Source organism: Mixophyes fleayi, chromosome 6, assembly GCF_038048845.1.
Source record: "Mixophyes fleayi isolate aMixFle1 chromosome 6, aMixFle1.hap1, whole genome shotgun sequence".
In the NCBI taxonomy this organism is placed as follows: Eukaryota; Metazoa; Chordata; class Amphibia; order Anura; family Limnodynastidae; genus Mixophyes; species Mixophyes fleayi.
In genome coordinates this window covers 78142194-78162356 of record NC_134407.1, presented here as the reverse complement: position 1 = coordinate 78162356, position 20163 = coordinate 78142194, and the positions used below count along the sequence as shown (strand labels likewise).

Below are 20163 nucleotides of genomic sequence, written 5' to 3'. Positions count from 1 at the left end.
AGTCTGTTTTCTATTTTATGTTGAGCATTTTCTCACACTTTAGATTTAATTTCCTGTATTTGCAATTTATTAATAGCCAAAATAGAGTAAAAATGCTTTGGCTGCTTCATTCCTGCTCACGTAATTTTGACAGACTTTTTCAATGGAAAAATATTATTTTTAGCATTTTTTTTTTTGCTAGAGATTACAATCTGAGGCTAACATGGCGGCATTGATTTTTGATCATTTTTTCTTAGAAGTCTTAAAAAGAGCTTTACCTTTAATCTTGATGAGTGAAAGCCAATCTGTTGTCACTCACTGCTTCTGGAGCTCAGCGGTTTGACCTTGAGTGGTTGGAGCACATACAGCGACCTAAATAGCTGAGCAGATCACACTGCGTGGCACGGCTCACTGTCCCCTCGTGTATCACTAGTTTGCAGAGCCACATATTGGCTACTTTTGGAATAGAAAACTGACCAGTGCTGAGCCACTTGAGTCTCTCGAGTTTACAAAGTTACAAAGAAGTTAGTGGAAATACTTAACTGACTATACCTGGTTCCATGTTCCTGTAAGGTATTCCTGTCGGATCAGGAAAAAATACTTTATTTCTGTGTCAAGCATCAAAGATTTGATTTTAGTGATGAGCGATATGTAAAATGCACTTGTATTAAATAAGATGGCTAATATTATCAACAGTCTGCTTTATACTGTATTAAGTGTCTGTGTAGTAAGCTATTAACACCAATTCTGTTAATCTAGTATCATGAGCATGCCATTGAATCATGATTAGACATGCTGTGTATGGCTCAATAATAAACAACTTTGACCACAGGAAATGCCTGGCAATTCTAGACCAGTCTACTCGGCGCTAGCATTGACTGGTTAGAATTCTCTATGTAATTGTTAAATCGGATATATTTTCCTAATATTTTTCTAACACACAGACACCAGGAACAGATAGTAAATCAACGCTCAAACGATCGTTCTTTGCCTATAAAAAGCTCATCATCTCTTGGGTGTATTGATCTATAATCTTCATAGTTATTAAATAGTGTTGCTTCAAAGAGTTGGATAAATTAACCCTTTCCTTTAGATAATTCTTTACTGTATGATTGAAATACTCAGATTTTCTTGCAGTAATATACATCATGCTAGATTGCAGTATTTTTGTGAATCTCACTCTTCTTTGTACAAACTGGTTGGATTTTAGAATACAATTATTGTATATTATTCTGATTGCCTTTTTATAATAAATTATTTGCCAGAAAGTGTACAAACCTTTTTTGGTTGTGCGACAAAACATGGCTCCAGGAAACAAGGTGCGTCAGGATAATATTACTTTTCCAATGGCCTAATTTTACCCTTGTTATTTTTACATCCCAGGCAGGCGTGGGATTTAGCTGTTGACATATGCCTTTCCCAATTACCTACTATCATTGAGGAGGGCACTGCATTCCGCGTAAGTGAAAATATATTCAAGTGTGAAACATAGCAACTGTCATTGTGTCTGCTAACTGTCTGTGGATAGACATGCTCCTTCACTGTGTTCTTGTTATACCCCCAACAGTCCAGTTAGTTGCAAAACATCCGATTTACTACTACAGACAAAATGGTGTGTCTGAAGTGGGTGTGTCCTATGCATATCAGGGGTGTGGCTTAATGTGACACTTTTTGATGGAGAATGTAGGGAGGTAAATTTACAGATTGCTGTTGTCTATTCTCTTATTACAGCACAGTCCTTTCTTTGCTGAGCAGCTGACTGCATTTCAGGTCTGGTTAACCATGGGAGTTGAGAACAGAAATCCTCCTGAACAGCTACCCATTGTCCTTCAGGTAAGACAACATCGCTCTGATGAGAGACCCCTTGTTACAGTGAAAGTCTGAATGACAGTATCATACACTTTATTTGGCCATGTCATATTGTTTAGATAGTGATGAAAATTTATAGCCCGAATCTCAATTTCTTTTATGAAGATTTGTGCTGGCCATGCACGCTGTAAGATATTGGCCAGTTCGTTAATGTCCTTGCAAAAGTATGATGGACAGTATTGATTTGAGCATTACATTTCAGATACTTTTTGGCATGGCCATAAATCTGCCTAGGACATGACTGCATTCTGCGGTGACTCGCTAACAGGCCCCCATTTAGTCCCAAAGTGTGCGGCCAGATAAGACAGTGATGGGCAGGATCCCACCCATGTGTGGCCACCTTTAGATTGCTCATCTGAGACATGTCTCTCGGGGCAGATGGGATTCTGCTATACAATGAGCAGTCATCCTATAGTATTATAAAGAAACCTATTTAGTGAAAGGATGTAGTGATAAATATAAGATTTGGGTGGGTGTCAGCTACTCATGTATCTCAAGGTTAGATGGATCTCTTGAGCTCCAAGTCAGTTTGCCTGGCAATTTGGCTGCTTTGTCTTGATGTTTTGGTGCATTTTACAGTAAATGTGGAAAAGAGTTTGAGTATTAAAGCTATTAAACAGACATAAAATTCTCCAGACATCCGTTCTCTTTCTGTTGTATCATGTTATTTTCTTCCTTAAACAAGGGTTTGAGTGTATATGCTATAGAGCACACCCTGGCCTCTCTCCTTTCGCCATGTACTCCATCTCTACACAGTTACTGTAGGCTAATAAATTACTGTCGCTCTGTCTTCAGGACTTGGAGGTGTTGCTCTATTTCTTTGTAATGAAGACGCTCTGTGCTTTTCTGTCTTATTTGGACACAGGCTTATTGTAATGCATCTCCTTAGATGTAACCATTCCACTAAATCGTTTTTTCAGAATTATGTTATTAATTTTGGAAAGTATTTTTGTTACCACCACAAGCCTGTCCAGACATACAGTAGCATGTAATGTACTGTGTCTAAGAACAAATAAATCCAGTGTTTGCTACATGCTTTCCAAGGAATATCTTATCTGTCGGGTGGAATAGTCAGAATGTCCTAGAGTTTATTATTATAATGCTAAACAAAGATCATTAACCTTTTTGCTGTTTGGAGATTTTTGCAAAAAAGACAGTCTTTTTTTGGATGAAACAAATGAGCCAGTTTACCCTTTACCACCATCACAAAGCTGCATCTGGAGATTATGACCCTTCATATGTAGATTTAGAATGCTAACACCTAAAGATGCTTAAAATTGTTAAAATGGATGTTAAAAAAGAAACTGATGTCGATCGATCCTCTTTTACTTTGTTCTAAAGTGTGTTGCACACTAATTGTAGCTCGAAGGCTATGTCCCCTTTTGGACAGCCCATTTCTAAATGCTTATGCTCCTCTGTAATGCAAATGGTTTCTTTCCCCCAGTCCATTGGTCCCTTGTTACTTGTAGTGGAGAGCCATCTGCTGCTGTATCGCACAGGGAAATATTGAGCGTATTCCACGCTGTCTATGGTGTTTCATTGAAGAACTATGGTTGGATTGAGACTTCTTCATAAAGTCAATTTATTTGTATCTGACGCTACAAGCATATTTTGCTATTTATTGATAAATGCATTAAGCTTATGCGTTCATAACTAATATGGTTATATATATATATATATATGGTTGAGTGTTATATAATGGAACATTCACCTAGCTGTGGTTTGTTTTTTATTTTAGTTGGAATGTTCCCTGACCACCTGACCAGTCTTGATAGTGCATTGAGCTCCACCTCTCTCTCCTTATTTTATTGCAGTTTGCTGTCCCAGTTGACAGGCAGCTGAAATGACCAATCTTATGACAACAAAAAAGTAGGCGGTGTCGACAACTGCAGCATGTAGATGGTTCTGGAGGAAAAGCTTAGCTCGGAGTCCAATAAATCAGACACAGAGAGGCCATCCCTTTTTTGAATTGTTACTAGTACAAAACATACATTATTTAAACTAACAGTGCAAACTGTGAGTAGTTAGGTGTATGAAATTTGTATTATCCAGAGGTAAATTTGACACCGTAATCTTCCTGCCTCAGTTTGACAAGTCCCTCACATCACTACTCTGTTGTTGGGGGCCCTTGATCCTTCTACTGCGTAAATCTCTGTCTGTGGCTTCCTGATTTTCTCCATTCTCCTCCTCACATTATGAGAGCGTTTCTGTCAAATGCAGACCTGTCCTATTTCACATGATCACACGACTAGACAGGTCACTACTTTACACAAGGCCAACTCGCATCTTCTGAAATACTTTGTGCTGTTGTGAATATTCTGATCTGACTACAGCTTGTTTTATTCCTGCCCACCTCAAACCTGAGGATACACAGACGACTATGAGATGAAGACTGATAACGAAAAGGTGCTCCTACTCTAGTCAAAAGTACCTTAACAATTCATGTGGCCAAACAGTAGCACTAGCGATCCACCACATTGCACCAGCTACTATATGTTGTTTCCTGGTTTTTTTCCAGGTGTTACTGAGTCAAGTTCATCGCCTCAGAGCCCTGGACCTGCTGGGAAGATTTCTGGACTTGGGGCCATGGGCTGTCAGTCTGGTGAGTCTTTTACTTTTTCATATATGTGTTTTCAATGTGTGTTATTTGCCCTGCTGTATTGTGTGAGTGTATGTCATGTGTTTTATTCATTTTTTAGATGGTATTAATATAAGTAGTAGTTTGGTTTATAGAGGGAGCATGGCTAATTTCTGAGCCATCTTAGGATAAATCTATACATATCTACGTTGATGTGATTCCTCTAGATATAGCTATCTAGAAAGAAAGGTAGTATTCCTGGAGACTTGTTGAAAATGTGCCCGTCGCCTACATAAGATGGAGGAAGCCATTATGCAGGGCAAACGTACTCATATTCAAACTATCACACTACCTTTCTTCTACACATACATTCTGACTCTCCCGAACTCCAAAGAAAATCTGTAATGAGGGCATGATAATGCGTTTCACGGCATGCTCACTGCTGCATCGTGATGCAGAGCGCGTCATGGCTCAATGATTGATGCCTGCGGTGTCAGGTATAGCATCACCAGGCCCCTCTCTGACTCTAGGAGCAGCATGAGCTTCAGTGGTGTCAGCTGATTAGATATTTTTCCTATGAATGTCTGCTTTGTGACTCAGTGATGCCACAGATTATTTGTAAATTAATAGACTACATTCTAATGAATATTGGTTCAGTCCCCAAGATGGTGTCTGAAAAATTGAAAAAAGTAATGTTGGTACCTCTAATATAGTGGAGGGGGAAACTTCCCATTTCAAAATTTCTCCTATGCGAATAGTACACTTTGGTACTGCAATGAGAATCTACTGTTTAGTGCAGCTCATGCTACCCCATGTTGGATCTTTCCATGTTCTGATTTTACCCTTTCCATTCCAGCTCACAGCTGTTATTTGCAAAGTGTAGTTCATTTACTAACATTGCCTATATGTGCAAAATATTCCCTAAACCCACAATAACCAGCTAGCAATTTTTGTTTTTATCTAGTGCCAGTTGGACAGTGAAACAAAGTACCTGATTATGGTTTAGTGCATATTTAGCACCTAAAGTCAGTGTTGATGAATCAGCCCTAATATGTGTGTTTTGTTTGCTAAACCTGGTTCTTATCTCCTCAGTAAGCTGATATACAAAGTAAGGTGGATTCTTTTCTTGCAGGCACTGTCTGTGGGGATTTTCCCCTATGTCCTGAAATTGCTGCAAAGCTCTGCGCGTGAGCTGCGGCCGCTGCTCGTGTTCATTTGGGCCAAAATCCTTGCGGTGGACAGTGTAAGTAATGCATTACCGGCAGCTAGTCCACATACCCTTCGGTGTAAAACGTGGCTTGACAAAGGCCCTTTGTTGCAGGCAGCCTTGAACATCAGAGCATTGTCTGTGTAGCATTGTATTAGTAGAGATAAGCCAGACAGCAAGTGTGTCTGGGAAACAGATGACGAACACATACAGGCCCCTAATATTTGTGACTATATTAAAAAAAAATCATAATGAATAATGCATTGTTGTGTTTTTTATCCCTAGTCTTGCCAGGCAGACCTGGTGAAAGATAATGGACACAAATACTTCCTCTCTGTTCTTGCGGATCCATACATGCCGGTAAGATCATCCATGCCATAAAATATCCTTTCTCACATATGGCCTTAATGTAACTCTGTAAGCACACCCTACACTACAAATTGGACATAGCCTCTTGAAAAGACTCTAAAGGTAATGTAAAACTGCAAAAACTTAAGGTCCAAAAATGCTTTTTTACGTGCAAGGCTGCTTAGTTGTCGGCTTACTTTTAATTTTGTTAACTTTGGTTGTTTTTGGTTGGCAGTTGTAATGAATTATTCCCCTTATTTGGTTAGTTATAAGTTAATTCCAGTACCCCAGGGGTGGCTATTCAGTTCAATCGCTTTTATGGGAAAGGCTACGCACAAACCCGAAAGTAGAGACCAGACCTATAAATACAACCTCTTCACCTCTTTTTCTTATTTAGCTAAGCCCCACCCCGCAAATTTCAAACGTATTTCTTCCCTTCAGTGGAAAAAGTAGGTGCACTCACTAGTGAATGCTTCATTTTCCCCAACTCTCAGACACCACAGGCCCGCAGATCTATGTGCTTCCGTTCAAAAGTAGACAAACTTGTCCAAATGTGGGCGCTAGATTCACAAAATAGCATTTGGATCTGCGGCTTAGCACTTTGCTTTCCCTAAACGACTGATTTTGACATTCATCTTATACGTAATAACAATCTCTTACTTTATAGAAACTAACTCTTTAATTATAAATAATTATGTTCTCTGAAATGCAACCTTTATGTGTATGTTCTGTTATGTTAATTATCTTTTTCTGGCAGGCTGAACACCGTACAATGACGGCTTTTATTCTGGCTGTGATAGTGAATAACTACACAACTGGCCAGGTAAGTTTCTATACTGAGGCACAGGAGTGGGAAGGCCAGATTCCCATATAGAGGGAATGTTTAGCACAGAATATTAAACAATTGTATATTTAGATGTGAAGGCCTTGTCCTTCTTAACATGGCGTACCCAGTGCAGGCGATTCCCCCCACTCAGCTCTGCTCTGTAGATGCACACCTCCCATCATTGCAAATACTCTGAGGCCAAATGCTCGGTATGGACAAATGGAGCTGATCAGGCATGGCCTTATTTGTCCTAATTCTTCAATTGGGATTGTTAAGAGGTATAAAGTCGCTACTTGGTGATGCTTTCCTCGTCCCAGTAACAGCAGTGCACTATTTCCCATGGTATCCGCTTATGCAGTTATCAAACACATGGAAGTTCTGTGTGTGGTTTCCATGTTTTCCTCGTGTTTACATGGCTTTTCTCCAAGTGCTCTTGTATCCGCCCCCGTTCCAAAAACATACTGGCAGGTTAATTGGCTTCTGATAAAATGGACCCTAGTGTGTGTGTACATGTTTTCATGTGGTAGAGAATTTAGACTGTAAGCTTCAGTATGACTGATGTTAAGGATTACATATTCTTTATAACGTGTTGTGTAATATGTAGGTACTATATAAATAAGAAATTACAAATAAGTATGATTATGTGACCTGATGTTAGTCAGAATCAGGATTATGTAAACTATCACACCATAGTAAAACCCAGTTTTTAAACTCTTCATGTATGTCCTATTAAATGGATGAAGGTGAAATGTCTCTTATCAGACCAGTTTTAATGCATCTTGCAAATAATATTTGAATTTTATTTTGTAGGAAGCCTGTCTGCAGGGAAACTTGATTGCAATCTGCCTCGAGCAACTTAATGATCCTCACCCACTTCTACGCCAATGGGTTGCAATCTGCCTAGGTCGCATCTGGCAGAACTTTGATGCTGCACGCTGGTGTGGTGTTCGTGACAGCGCTCATGAAAAGCTTTACAGCCTCTTGTCTGACCCCATTCCTGAGGTTAGCCAAAAAGTTTTGCTTCTGGCTGAATGATATTGAGACCTCATTTTACTCTCTTGCATTAAATGCAGTGTGCAGATGTCACTGTATACTAACGTGCTCTGTAACACTCAGGTACGCAGCGCTGCAGTGTTTGCTCTTGGAACGTTTGTGGGAAATTCAGCAGAGAGAACAGATCATTCCACCACAATTGATCACAATGTGGCCATGATGCTGGCACAGCTCATTAATGATGGCAGCGCGATGGTCCGGAAGGTGCGTGTGTGTTTGTTTGGAAAGTGGGTAAAGATTTACTGCACTGCATTCCATGTCACTCTTTCAGCATGCTTATCATACCCAAGAACCAGTGACATCACTGAGGCACTTTTAGGGACCCACAGTGGGTGAACCCATTTTGTGGACAGTACCAATGTTCAAACAGAGCCTAAGAAATCACAACACACTAGCAACATCTCTGAGTCGTGAGCGAGTCATCAGCTCCTACTGAATAAGTAGGTTTTGTTCTCACAAATCTCTGCCACTGCTGTGATTCAATGATGTCACTGACTCCTAGTGAGTTGTTAGGCTGTTTATTCATGAGCATTTTCTCAGACCACAGAATGGCTGCTTATACTGTATATAGGTGACAAACGCGTTTTAATGGGGCGTTATCATTTAAAAAATAAATAGAATACATGGTAAAACTCTGAGAGAATTATTTCTGTGGCAGTCAAACAAAAAACCTGCCTTTTATATGAATTGTTCATTTGGAATCTATGGCTGATATTTAGCTTTCTCTTTATTTCATTGAGGTCGTTATGAGAGGTGGTTTAATTTTATAACCATGTTGTGCTACCCACTACTGTGTGATTGTGCTTCATATGTGTACTGCTCTCTTTGTCATCCCAGGAGCTGGTTGTAGCTCTCAGTCATTTAGTTGTACAGTATGAGAGTAATTTCTGTACAGTTGCTCTTCAGTTCATGGAAGAAGAGAAGAATTACCCTCTACCCTCTCCAGCTTCCACAGGTGAGTGCTGCTGGTTGTGAATACCTTACAACAGACATTTCCTACACGCATTGTGTGTTCTTAACCTGGTACTCACATTTCAGAGGCAGGCAGCCTGACTCCTGTGCGTGAAACTCCCAGCACCCCTCGCTTGCGATCTGTCAGTTCATACGGGAACATCCGGGCAGTGACAACCCCTCGAAACTTGAACAAGTCTCTACAAAACCTCAGTCTGACGGAAGAGGGTAAGATGCTTGGAAAAAACAAAAACTGGAAATGACCCCTTTTTTCTATAAGTTACCTCATTCTTTTTAATCGTTTTAAGAATAATATATGTACATTAATACATAAAAATAATTTGTAGAAATTCTGCAGACACAACAGGAAAAAAAGAGAAATTACTAGATCCTTGTGTCATGGATTTGGTGAAATCTAGTTGATTACTCCTGGCTACAGCAGGGACTGTCAACCTTTTTCTTATTAATTACACAATAATGTATGTAAATGTTTACCTATTGTCTAATAATGCCTATAAATGTTGACCAAATACGTCAGATTACTCTTTAGACCAGTGTACTTGGTAAACTGCATATTCCATAGAACTGAAAATACAACTTTTTAATACAGTGGATTTTTCTTGTTTTGTTTTGTCTTAAAGTGAGATTCGCTAAACTTGTGGGGTCTGTGATTTATGTAGATGACCCCAGCATTTCTATGATAAAGAAAGTATGACTACACACTGCACTGTTATTGCTGCTAAGTGCCATGTTTTGCCATTAAAAGATATCGTATACAAAAAAAATCAATGGCCAGTAGCATAGTGTGCACATTTATTTTTAAACACAAATATGCAGAGACATGCTAATTGTACCTTTTGCTTATTGTGTGTATATTCATTTTACATATTGTAATATCTTCCATATGGCCAAATGAGTAAATTAGCAAAGTGATTGCCGTTACTCGGAGTCACTAAGATGTGCTTTCTGACTATTGGCTTGGTGTCAGAAGTGGCCTTCCATCTACAGATAGTAATGTGTTTCCTCCTCTTCACTCAGGGGGAGGTATTGTCGCTTTCTCTCCTGGGAATCTTAGCACCAGCAGCAGTGCTAGCAGCACATTGGGGAGTCCTGATAATGAGGAGTACATCCTGTCCTTTGAGACCATCGATAAGATGAGACGTGTGAGCTCCTACTCCTCGCTCAATTCTCTAATAGGTAAATGCAACGTATAGTATTCACCAGGTTGGGGCCTGTGTGTAAACATTGATCCAATCTGACCTTGTAGAGCATATATTCCCCAGAATGTGATGCAGTGAGCTTTTTTCTTTTCCTCACGCCCATGCTATTACCAGGAAAGCACAGATTGCTATGTCACTCATCTACTTTTCCCAATGTGGGACACAACACCTACTTTTTTCCTCTTCTCAGAAGCTGTGCATGGTCACTGATGTTTACAGGGACATGCATCATCAGCCTGCCTCATATCTCGCCAGGGCTCCATCATGTCATACTCCTGGCATCACACTTATCACTTCAGCTGCCCTTTTCTCTGGGTTTTCTCTATTATCCCTTCACTGTCATTATGCTGTTGTGTTTCTTCACTCTGTGCTCTCCTCCCACCACCCTGCTATTGCCTCTCATCTTCCCCCTCTTCCTTTTTGATCCCAGTTTGCTGGCATCAGTCTCAAAGTCCTCTAGGGCTCCCAGTGATCATTACTAGCTGCCTCCTCTACAAATCGCACAGATTCAGGGAAAACATATTCATCAAAGGGAAGTTTTAACAAACCTTCAAAAATTACCATTCAGACAGGAGAGACACTATCACCAATCCTTTTGCAGCTCCCTGGGGTTTATACACCATGAATTGGATCTTCAGTCTTCTCTAGAGCCAAAAAGCACAATTAGTTTATATGACTCACTGACAGCAAAAGGGTTAAATGTATCCCAACGTCCGCCTAAGAAGCTGCCGTGCTTTGTGCTCCTTGCCCATAAAAGCCTGTGGTGTGTATTAATAGAGTATTATTGCGTAATAGTAACGTCCTTGATTAGACAACCACAAACTTGTATTGAGTAAAGCTTTCAAGGTACCTGATGTTTCTTAATAAATTAAGATGCAAATAAATATATATATATATATATATATATATATATATATATATATATATATATATATATATATATAGATATATATATATATAGATAAAATTAACTCTAGCACTCATACAGACTAAAGGTTGAGAAGCTATACAAATTACTTATTAATCAATTATCCAAATCCATCAGCGCCATTTGAATCAATTGAAAATATGAATATCGCATAACTGCAAAATCAAAAAGACCGCAGTAAAAATTTAGTCAGCTTTGCAAATGAATTGGTCCCATAATTACAATAATTCTAATTACACCTAGCACATAAAAGATGCAGTAGCTTGCCAATGTCCAGTCCTATCAGTGTCAAATGAAACAGTAAAATCTACTGCTAATGCAAATCTCATTGATGTATTTGGATAATTGATTAATAAAAGGTACTTTTATATATTTTAGCTTGTCATCTTTCAGTGCAGTACTCTGTTAATATTTACTGTGATCCCATGCTTTAATCTACAAAACAGCATCTCAAAATTAAATTCTAGACAATTCTGAAATTGGAAAATATTGATGCTAACAATGTATACTGAACAATTAACTAAAAAAAATATCACAGACAACAGTTTAAAGGGGAATTTCAGACTCTGGTAAAACGTTAAAAAATATATTTTTTTTGTTAGGGGGGTGGGGTTTATTATATTTTTAAGAATTTTTCTTTTCGTGTTCAAATAATGTATAATATTTCTTTTTAGTTTGGATAATTTTGGAGGGTACGATTCCTTTAATTCTTGAAATGAATCATGTTTTATACAGATATATTGCATTTAAACTAGTGCAATGATTTCCAGTTTTCTTTCTGTAATTTATTTCTGATACTAAATTAAAAGGGATTAACTGTTTTTTTATTTGTTTTAGTTTTAAAACACCCATTTAGCTTCCAGCTTACCCATCTTTCTCTCTTCATGTATGTCAATAAACCACTGAAGCCATTAGCAGGAGAGCTCTTAAACTCTTTGTGTAGAGTATGCAGCAGATTCAGTTTCGGCTTCCATCTTGTTTTCTCTGCAGGAGTCTCTTTCAATAGTGTCTATACTCAGATATGGAGGGTCCTCCTTCACCTCGCTGCAGACCCATACCCAGAAGCGTCAGACCTCGCCATGAAAGTGCTGAACAGTATTGCCTATAAGGTATAGTTTTCCCTGGCAGCCTCTTTCTGTATGCACTCGTGTCATGGCTACTGTTTTGTTGTGTGTTTATGGCAAGATGTGGTCAGCAACCATTAAATGATTTTCTAGTTAAACAGGGCCATTCTGAGAGAGTTAAATAGCAAGTTCACCCTCCTTAACTAGAAATCAAAATTATTAGGTGTTTGTCAATATTAGAGAGGGGGGTTAACAGAAAAAAAGTTCTAGCAATCTTTTAATTTTTAATGTGTATATTTTTTTCCATCAACCCTATATTAATCCTTTGCTGTTCCACTGACATTTTCAAACTGCAGTGTGGAGGCCTCTTAAATCTGCACACTCATTTTTATTTTTAACCTTTAATTATCATTCAGATACAGTCGGTGCAATAGCATTTTTATACAGTAGGTCGAAAACAACAACCATGCTCTTCTGAGAGTGCTGCCTTCACTACGGATTGCTATACATGACAGCTGGGTAGTACAAAGAGAGAGCTTGGCACCCCAATTTCAGAACCTTTAAAGTGCAGTTGCAGAGGAAATCTTGTGACATCAGTGCAGTAACATCACAAAGACTTCCACCAGCAGAGGGCAGAGCTGTATTATGTCTCTCCTGCCTTCTAGTATGTTTAATCCAATTTGCTCAGAATCCTTTAGTGCTGACTAAAGGGGAGACCCATCAAACTAAGGTCACCCAAGGAAATAACAATACTTTTTAAGAATGAAACTTGAGAAAATATAATACAAGATTAAAAATACATACATGCGTTTTTAAATCCTACCACACATTTGCATTTAAAGTAAGCAGTACATATTTGGTCTTATTAAACTCTACAAAACTAGCTTTTGCCTAACTTCCCGATATGATGTACTGTGTAAAGGGGAAATGTATGCATTCCAATAGGTACTAGAAGAAAGCCCTTTCTCAACAGAGAAAAACTATATAAAATTCATATTAATAAACTACAAAGCCATAGTTTTCCCTTGTGAAATGAAACATTGGCTTGGTCATGAATTGGTTAAACAACCAACTCCATGCGCACTCTCCTCCTTTTGTGCAGAGAAACCCTGTGGGGGGCAACCCTGTTATCCATGTTTTATTTGGCAGCCAAGCATATGATTGCCTGATTGGCTGAAAAGTTAATGCTTGTCGTCTTTTGGCTATTAAACCAGATAGGGACTGGCCGAGGGTGTGACCACACTACTGCTGGAATCCTGCAGTGTCATAATGAGACGCTGAGTGCTTACTGTGTGGCTGTCATTATAACGGCTCTCCCTGCTGTTTATCTCCTGGTTTCAAATCCAGAAAGGGAGGCAACAATTACAGTCAGGGCAGCCAGCTGACCAGCCAAAGAATGGCTCCCTATTTTTATGTCTAATGTTATAGCATAAATAAGAGGGAGACGTGGATCTTTTATAGCTAGTGTGAGACTTTATAACTAACATGATATAATGTATAGTGGAAGCAGCTAGTCCTGTAGAGAGGAAATCCAGTGATAATTATATTTGTGGAGAATTTCCAGCTGTCTATCTTGGTATATTGTGGCTGCATTTCTTTTGTACTATACGCCAGTGGTGCAGAGCTTTTCCCCAGAGGCCAACAAGCTTATGTACAAGGAGCATTTCTCTCTGAATGTGTCAGCGTGTGTGGAGCCTACAGAGGATTCCTGTGCCCACACTTCCCTTTTAATCCTCCTGTTCTGTTGCCAGCGATATTTCATGCATGGAAGGGGTTACACTGTTTATTTAGCCCCCAAACAGCCTGATATATGTTGTTCTGTAAAGACCAATGTTGTCTTTCTTGTACAGCTTTGTCTACCCACATATATGCAGAACTGGTTGCTTACGGATTTGTGCCCAATTTAGCCACACGTGTGGAAGGCTAAATGGCGTAGAACTAGTTGATCAGCAATCGGGCTAATCACCGGGATTATGAGAGGTCCAGGCAGTGCTGATTACAGATTTTGATCAAGCAGAATGACCCTGATAACCCCTTTCTCACAGGATTGGGATTCCTAGTAGTGTAGTGTGTGGAGATGTAAGAGTCAGCAGAGAACTGGCAGTCCTGGCTTCTCATTGGCTGGCAAACATCCATTCATTAAAACCCCTCTAATCTTCTTCACATTGCTAGAGAACGTGAGGTAAGGTGAAGAAACACAGAGCATGTCTTAAGCCCTAATGAGAGATTATAAAACCTATTGATAAACTGGTGGGTCTAGTTTGCAATAGTAATCTTTTGCTGTGTCTTTCCTTATACTTATATTCTTACTGTAGAAACTGTGAGAAAGCGTTCTGAGCCTTATGTTAGGGGTCTGGGAACACACACAGCAATGCCTACATAAACATACATCATGTGATGGGAAGGAAGGAAGCATGACTAATATTTGAAATTAAATATATTATTATGCTTTATATAGCACCAACATACTCTGTATTGCTGAACAATGAGAGAACTTAATTCAGTCCCTACCTCAGTGTAGTCTACAATCTAGTAACATTACCCCCAGTACACAAGCACACACCAGGGCCAGTATAAGTCAGAAGCCAATGAACCTACAAGTACGATCTGTAGATTGTGGGAGGAAAGTAGTGCTCCTGGGGGCAACATGTCATGAGCACATACTCTACCCAATAGCACCCTGGGCAGAAATGCTGTATGTTTCATAGGAATATTTTAGAGAAATTACACAAGAAAACTTACTTAGGGACCACGTGCTTCTGCAGATGACATTTGCTGTTGGCCTGTGCAGGGATTTTTTTGTCTTGAGAAAATGAGTGTTGCTGGACTTATAGGACTTTTATTTAATTGTAGCAATGCATTTGTACTACATTTCTGTGTGTTCTGTTCCTTTTACATGGCTTCTTCCAGGAGTGTCAGTTTTATCTGTGTCTCCGCAGGCTACCATGAGCACTCGCCCCCAGCGAATTTTGGATGCTTCTTCTCTCACGCAGTCTGCGCCCGCAAGTCCTACTAATAAGGGGATGCATATTCACCAAGTGGGGTGAGAAACATTCTGAAACCTATTATTGTTGTAGCACAGTCTGGTTCCATAATAATTTTCACAACAGTCTCTAAGGACCTAAAGTATATGTCTAAGTCCTTTTAATACTTTTAAAACCTGATCCTGACATGGAAATTGCTACATTTAAAGATAATTCTTAACTTTTGCTAACTTCTAAGTAAAAGTATTTGAGAACAAGTGATAGTCAAGGTATGTTATTACAATATGGAGGGGAATCATTATTCTCTGTACACCTGATTACCTGCCTGTCGGCCTATTGAAAATACAGTCCAGGGACCCTCTCAGAGCATGACATGATTAATAACATAGCCACTCAGATTCAAATGTACACGCAATATAGTAAATAACTATTTATTGGTATGGGATTTTATATTGGAATGATTTGTATTTTTGGTGATCTTTTGAGTTTAGTACAGTGTGGCAAGAATGACGTAACATTTACCTGATCTCTTTCCAGGGGATCACCTCCCACTCCCAGCGCCAGCAGTTCCAGTCTTACTAATGATGTGACCAAACCAGCTGTCAATAGGGAGCTGCCATCTGCCCGGCCAGCCAATGTGGGGGGAAACATTGGTGTACAGTATACTCCCCATTCCCATCAGTTCCCCCGCACCCGCAAGATGTTTGACAAAGGCCCAGACCAGGTAATGCTGTATAATTGGCAATAACAACCTATTAGCTCCTGGAGCAATGTCTCTTGCAAAATTTTACAGCAGTGAGGTGGTTAAGTAAGAGCTCTGCTTTGTACAAATACAGGTAGCAGGCTTTTCACTGCCTTAGACTGCAACATATCATGATATATAATATGGGTTTTGAGAACATGGTGCAGAGCTGAACGGCACTAATTCACACAGCAGAGTGTTCCTTTCCACTTACTCATATCTTCACACGCCACTCTGACAACTCCCTGGCCTCTCTAAAGCTGGCCGCTCCTCATGAATATTTTATTTAATGTGAGCTGCTCACTCAGTAACTATTCACATTGCATGCACACTCCTTATTGGCCCTGGCCCATTTTGTGGATGTGCAGATTAGAATAATGATTCAGATATTCTGTGCACATTCAGTGGACAGCAAAGATCACATAGGCCAGATATGTCCAACTGAGCAGGACCTAATTGTGCTGTCATCTGGGCCATTCTAGAAGGGAGTACAGTGCATCCTCCATCCCTGCCCTCCAACTGCAGGTTTAGGTTTTCAGTGCCATTATGTTCCCATTACAGACAGATGCTGGACATTTATTGTACATAACGGAATTAGTGGCGCTATATAAATAAATGATGATGATGATGATAACTACTGCCTGGTATCTCTAATGGTGTCTATGCCACAAATTGCCAGTCAGGGTTACTACATAATTACCAACATTGTATAATCATTTACAGGGACACTGCTAATGTCTTAGTGCATCCAAGCATCTCACTTGTGACCATGTCTTGGCAGACCGTGGATCACTACAGTCCCCATCATATTATGTTTATTGAACTTGACTGTAATTCATATTTGTATTTTAAGTTTTCCTCACTGCGTCTCAATGAGGCCTAAAGCAATGAGAACTGGGGGTAAAAATGTCATCTAATATGCAGAAAAATTAAAATTGTTATTGTGCAGTTTCTCAGTGCTGAAAAACAGGGCTACATCTTTCAAATCTGGGACCGTCCCTGTTAAATTAGTAACAGTTGTCTATTATTCTGTTATGGAAATACATTTGTATGTGCTTTGTAATATTTTTGGAAGTAGCATCTTTTAGTTTAATGATGCAATTTCTATGAATGTTAGCCATCGGCAAAGATTGGAAAAGACGGCAGTCTCGACCGTAACCTACAGACTTAGTCGCGTTATCCAACATATTTAAATAAATTCATATTCCCTAATTGAGGCATAAGATTGCAAATGTTATTCATTTTTAAGGTGCATTCAACTAGGGTGTGAGAAGCTTATGTTTGATTTTTTTTTTGGGCTGCAACACCGATTATTTCCAGAGATAAATGTGCTGATCTTGGGGATCTGTCCACTTATGTGAATATTCAATTAGTTACAGGGCTGTCTATAGTCAGGCAGAGTATCACAATGTCAGTAAAGAGATGAAGAAGGTGTGAGGATGTGCTCATGGGGAACCCCTGTTCTTTCCAGTCCTATAGAATAGTGGTATGAGTCCCCTATAAAACTGGTGCAGATAATAAAGTAGTGTCAAACACACCCCTAAATGACATGCATCCAACTTCTGTATATTTTTGTTACATTTTCCTCTTTTACATTATTTTGAAGACCATTTTTTTTAATTATGTTGCTATGCTATATACAGTTAGAAAAGTTGCTACCCCGTTAATGGAGTTCTTTAATGGATTATATGAGAAATTAATTATGGTGACCTGTCCTCTTCACTTACGGAGGAAGCAGGAAGACAGAGACTGAGATACATAGTAAAAGGAGCAGGATCTTCCAACAGCACACAATAACATGTGAGGCTTCTGTCAAAACTGTTTCATGCAGAAGAGAATTTGGCATTAAAATCTTCTTGCTCTGTTGTATTGTGAATTACAACCTTTACATTTATCAGCTTCTCTACAGTACTAAGAATTAACTGTATTGTAGTGTGCTGCAACAAAGTACAGACTAACAGCCTTGACAGCCTACTCGGCTCTCTGTTCAGCTCCGCTCATAAGTTGATATATTAGAAATCATTTTAATATATTTATTTTTCCACCTGAAGAAGGAAAGATAACAAAAAATATTTTCATATCATTCTTTTATCAGTGAGGGATATATTTATTTTTTATTGTGTGGAGTTCCCTTTCATTTTCCACCTGTGTGTTTATAAATTATAGTGATTATTTTCTAAAGTTTCATACATTTTTATAATGAATCTGTCTCTGCATACGGTTCTTTGTTGTTGATTCTTTGCATTTGTATTTGGGACCCAGAGAGTGTCTCCCAATCAATAAGGCATAGTAAACTAATTGATAAATGGAAGAGGATAAATAATTTGGTTACTAGGGTTTTTTGTAATAACTTGCAACTTAAGACAAATACACCCCAAAAATAGCATTACGTTGACTAATCATTGTTTGTGCTGTAAAAATAGTTTGTTTGTTTTTTTTTTTGTCTTGATAAGTCATCTTTCTAAAACAACAGCAGTAATTGGTACAAATGGGTTTTTGCATTTTCAACCTCTAACACAAATCTCCCTCCAGACTGCTGAAGATGGAGATGATGCTATTACCCACAAGGGATTCATATCGGGATCGCTGCAGACTGGCTTTGGTGACTGGAGTGCCAAGTACTTTGCTCAACCAGTTATGAAGGTAACGTGAAGCACATTGTCACTGGTTTAACTTACCAGCAGTAGTTTATCTAATACCAATCTCTGCTATCACCTGTTGTGTGAAACATTTAATCTACATCAGATCTACCACCATTGTGGTGGTAAATGTATAGAGTAGTAGATTTTTATTATTATCATTTAATGGCTTCAAAGGGCATCCATTGGGCCCAAACTGACCCTCTTCCCTCCTGTCTCCTCACCTGTTCTTCTGCTCCATGCTTATTGCAGCAGCCTGCCTGGAGTTTCTGAAGTATTGATATTTTTGTTTATTGTTCTGTACTGTTTCACCCTGTATAGTCTACTGTTTGTACTGTGTACGGCGTTGCGGAAATCTTGTGGCGCCTAACAAATAAATGATAATAATAATAATAATATAGGATGGGATGGAACATTGGCATGCTGTGAGCCTAATAATGGTTTAAATGAGGCTCTAATTTTTCAAAAGTGTTTTAAAATGGGTATGACTTAATACTCAGCAGAATAATCATGTTTGGGTTATTTTGTTTGTTTTTCTTCTGATTTGCATTATAAGGTCAGAAAAATGTGTAACATTACAACTCTTTAAAAATAAATTCGCAAGTTTGTTTATTTCTATTTTCCATTGTAAAACCGTGGTCTTTTTAAGACCTTTTTAACAACATAACAAATATAATATTATGCATTTGATCCATTGTTGTGCAGGTTTGGCCTAAAGTTAGGAGCAAATTCAGCTAAGCAGTGCACATAGTGGACATACCATGTTGTGATACAAGCAGCGTGAATGCAATATATTGATTTTTTTGTATGTACGCAGGGAAAATACTGGTTACTTTTTCATATAGTACACAGTTAAGCTAGGATACGCTCCCCCCTCCCAACCCTTAATTTATCCGCACATTTTAAATTACCTCCATGGTTTTGCCAAGGTGCACCTTTTAGCTGGGTTTACTCCTAGCTCTGAATAAGGCTCTTAGACTATAAAAGTTATGTATAATGGTGTTTGGGCATAGCCGTACTTTTGGATTTCAGAGATGTAGAGCAGATGATCTTATACCACCTCTGAGGTGAGGATCTGTCTTCTGGAAAAGTGTGTATTGGTTTTGAGAAGCCAAAAAATGTGACATCTGCCTGTAGCTGACATTGAGGAGTCGTGCATTATGTTGGGTTAGATGTTCTGGGTTCCTCGTTCTCCCTGCTAGGCTAATTAACTAACCTACCCTCTGTCCTCTCAGATGCCCGAAGAACATGATGTCGAGAGTCAAGTACGCAAAGAACGAGAGTGGCGCTTCATGCGGAATGCCAAGGTCAGGAAACAAGCACAAAGCCTCCTACAAAAAGGTGAGAGCTTCAACTAAAACCCCATACAACGGCAACTTTTTACAGTAATGTTTTTTTCTTCCTGATGTCTCCGATTCATGTGATGTTTCTCCTGTATCTCCTTCCCTGTCTCTCTACCTTCCCGGATTCCCTGCCATGAGGGCCGGGTTACACTCTGTGGATTAGATTTTTCTTTCCTGTGTGTGTTAATATGAGATTTTAAGTGTCTGTGACTGTATTAACACGGCGCCTGTCCTGCCAAGCAGAGTTAATCTGAGCTGACAAGTGTCCAGTCCCAGATCAATATCCATCCTACAGCAGCCAGCTCCATTTATTAATATGTGAGATAGAGAGAAGCAGCCAGGGGGAACTCAGGCCTCGGGTCTGTGAGGAGCCGTAGAGTCTCATGGGAAGTGATAACATGAGAAAAATCAGTGTGTCCTAGCTAAATAAAA

At 39.2% G+C, this 20163-nt stretch overlaps 1 protein-coding gene across 2 annotated transcripts in view; it reads left to right on the top strand.

The window, feature by feature from the left end:
- RPTOR (regulatory associated protein of MTOR complex 1) overlaps positions 1 to 20163 on the top strand; it is a 208414-nt gene that overhangs the window by 172919 nt on the left and 15332 nt on the right. For both annotated transcript variants that reach the window (XM_075216914.1, XM_075216913.1), the window contains exons 10-25: positions 1363 to 1438; positions 1711 to 1812; positions 4367 to 4450; positions 5559 to 5669; positions 5919 to 5993; positions 6739 to 6804; positions 7618 to 7809; positions 7924 to 8064; positions 8698 to 8815; positions 8899 to 9039; positions 9850 to 10008; positions 11950 to 12068; positions 14963 to 15066; positions 15545 to 15731; positions 18282 to 18392; positions 19624 to 19729. In XM_075216914.1, the coding sequence (XP_075073015.1) occupies positions 1363 to 1438; positions 1711 to 1812; positions 4367 to 4450; positions 5559 to 5669; positions 5919 to 5993; positions 6739 to 6804; positions 7618 to 7809; positions 7924 to 8064; positions 8698 to 8815; positions 8899 to 9039; positions 9850 to 10008; positions 11950 to 12068; positions 14963 to 15066; positions 15545 to 15731; positions 18282 to 18392; positions 19624 to 19729 (1892 nt within the window). The remainder of the gene's footprint in view (positions 1 to 1362; positions 1439 to 1710; positions 1813 to 4366; positions 4451 to 5558; positions 5670 to 5918; positions 5994 to 6738; positions 6805 to 7617; positions 7810 to 7923; positions 8065 to 8697; positions 8816 to 8898; positions 9040 to 9849; positions 10009 to 11949; positions 12069 to 14962; positions 15067 to 15544; positions 15732 to 18281; positions 18393 to 19623; positions 19730 to 20163) is intronic.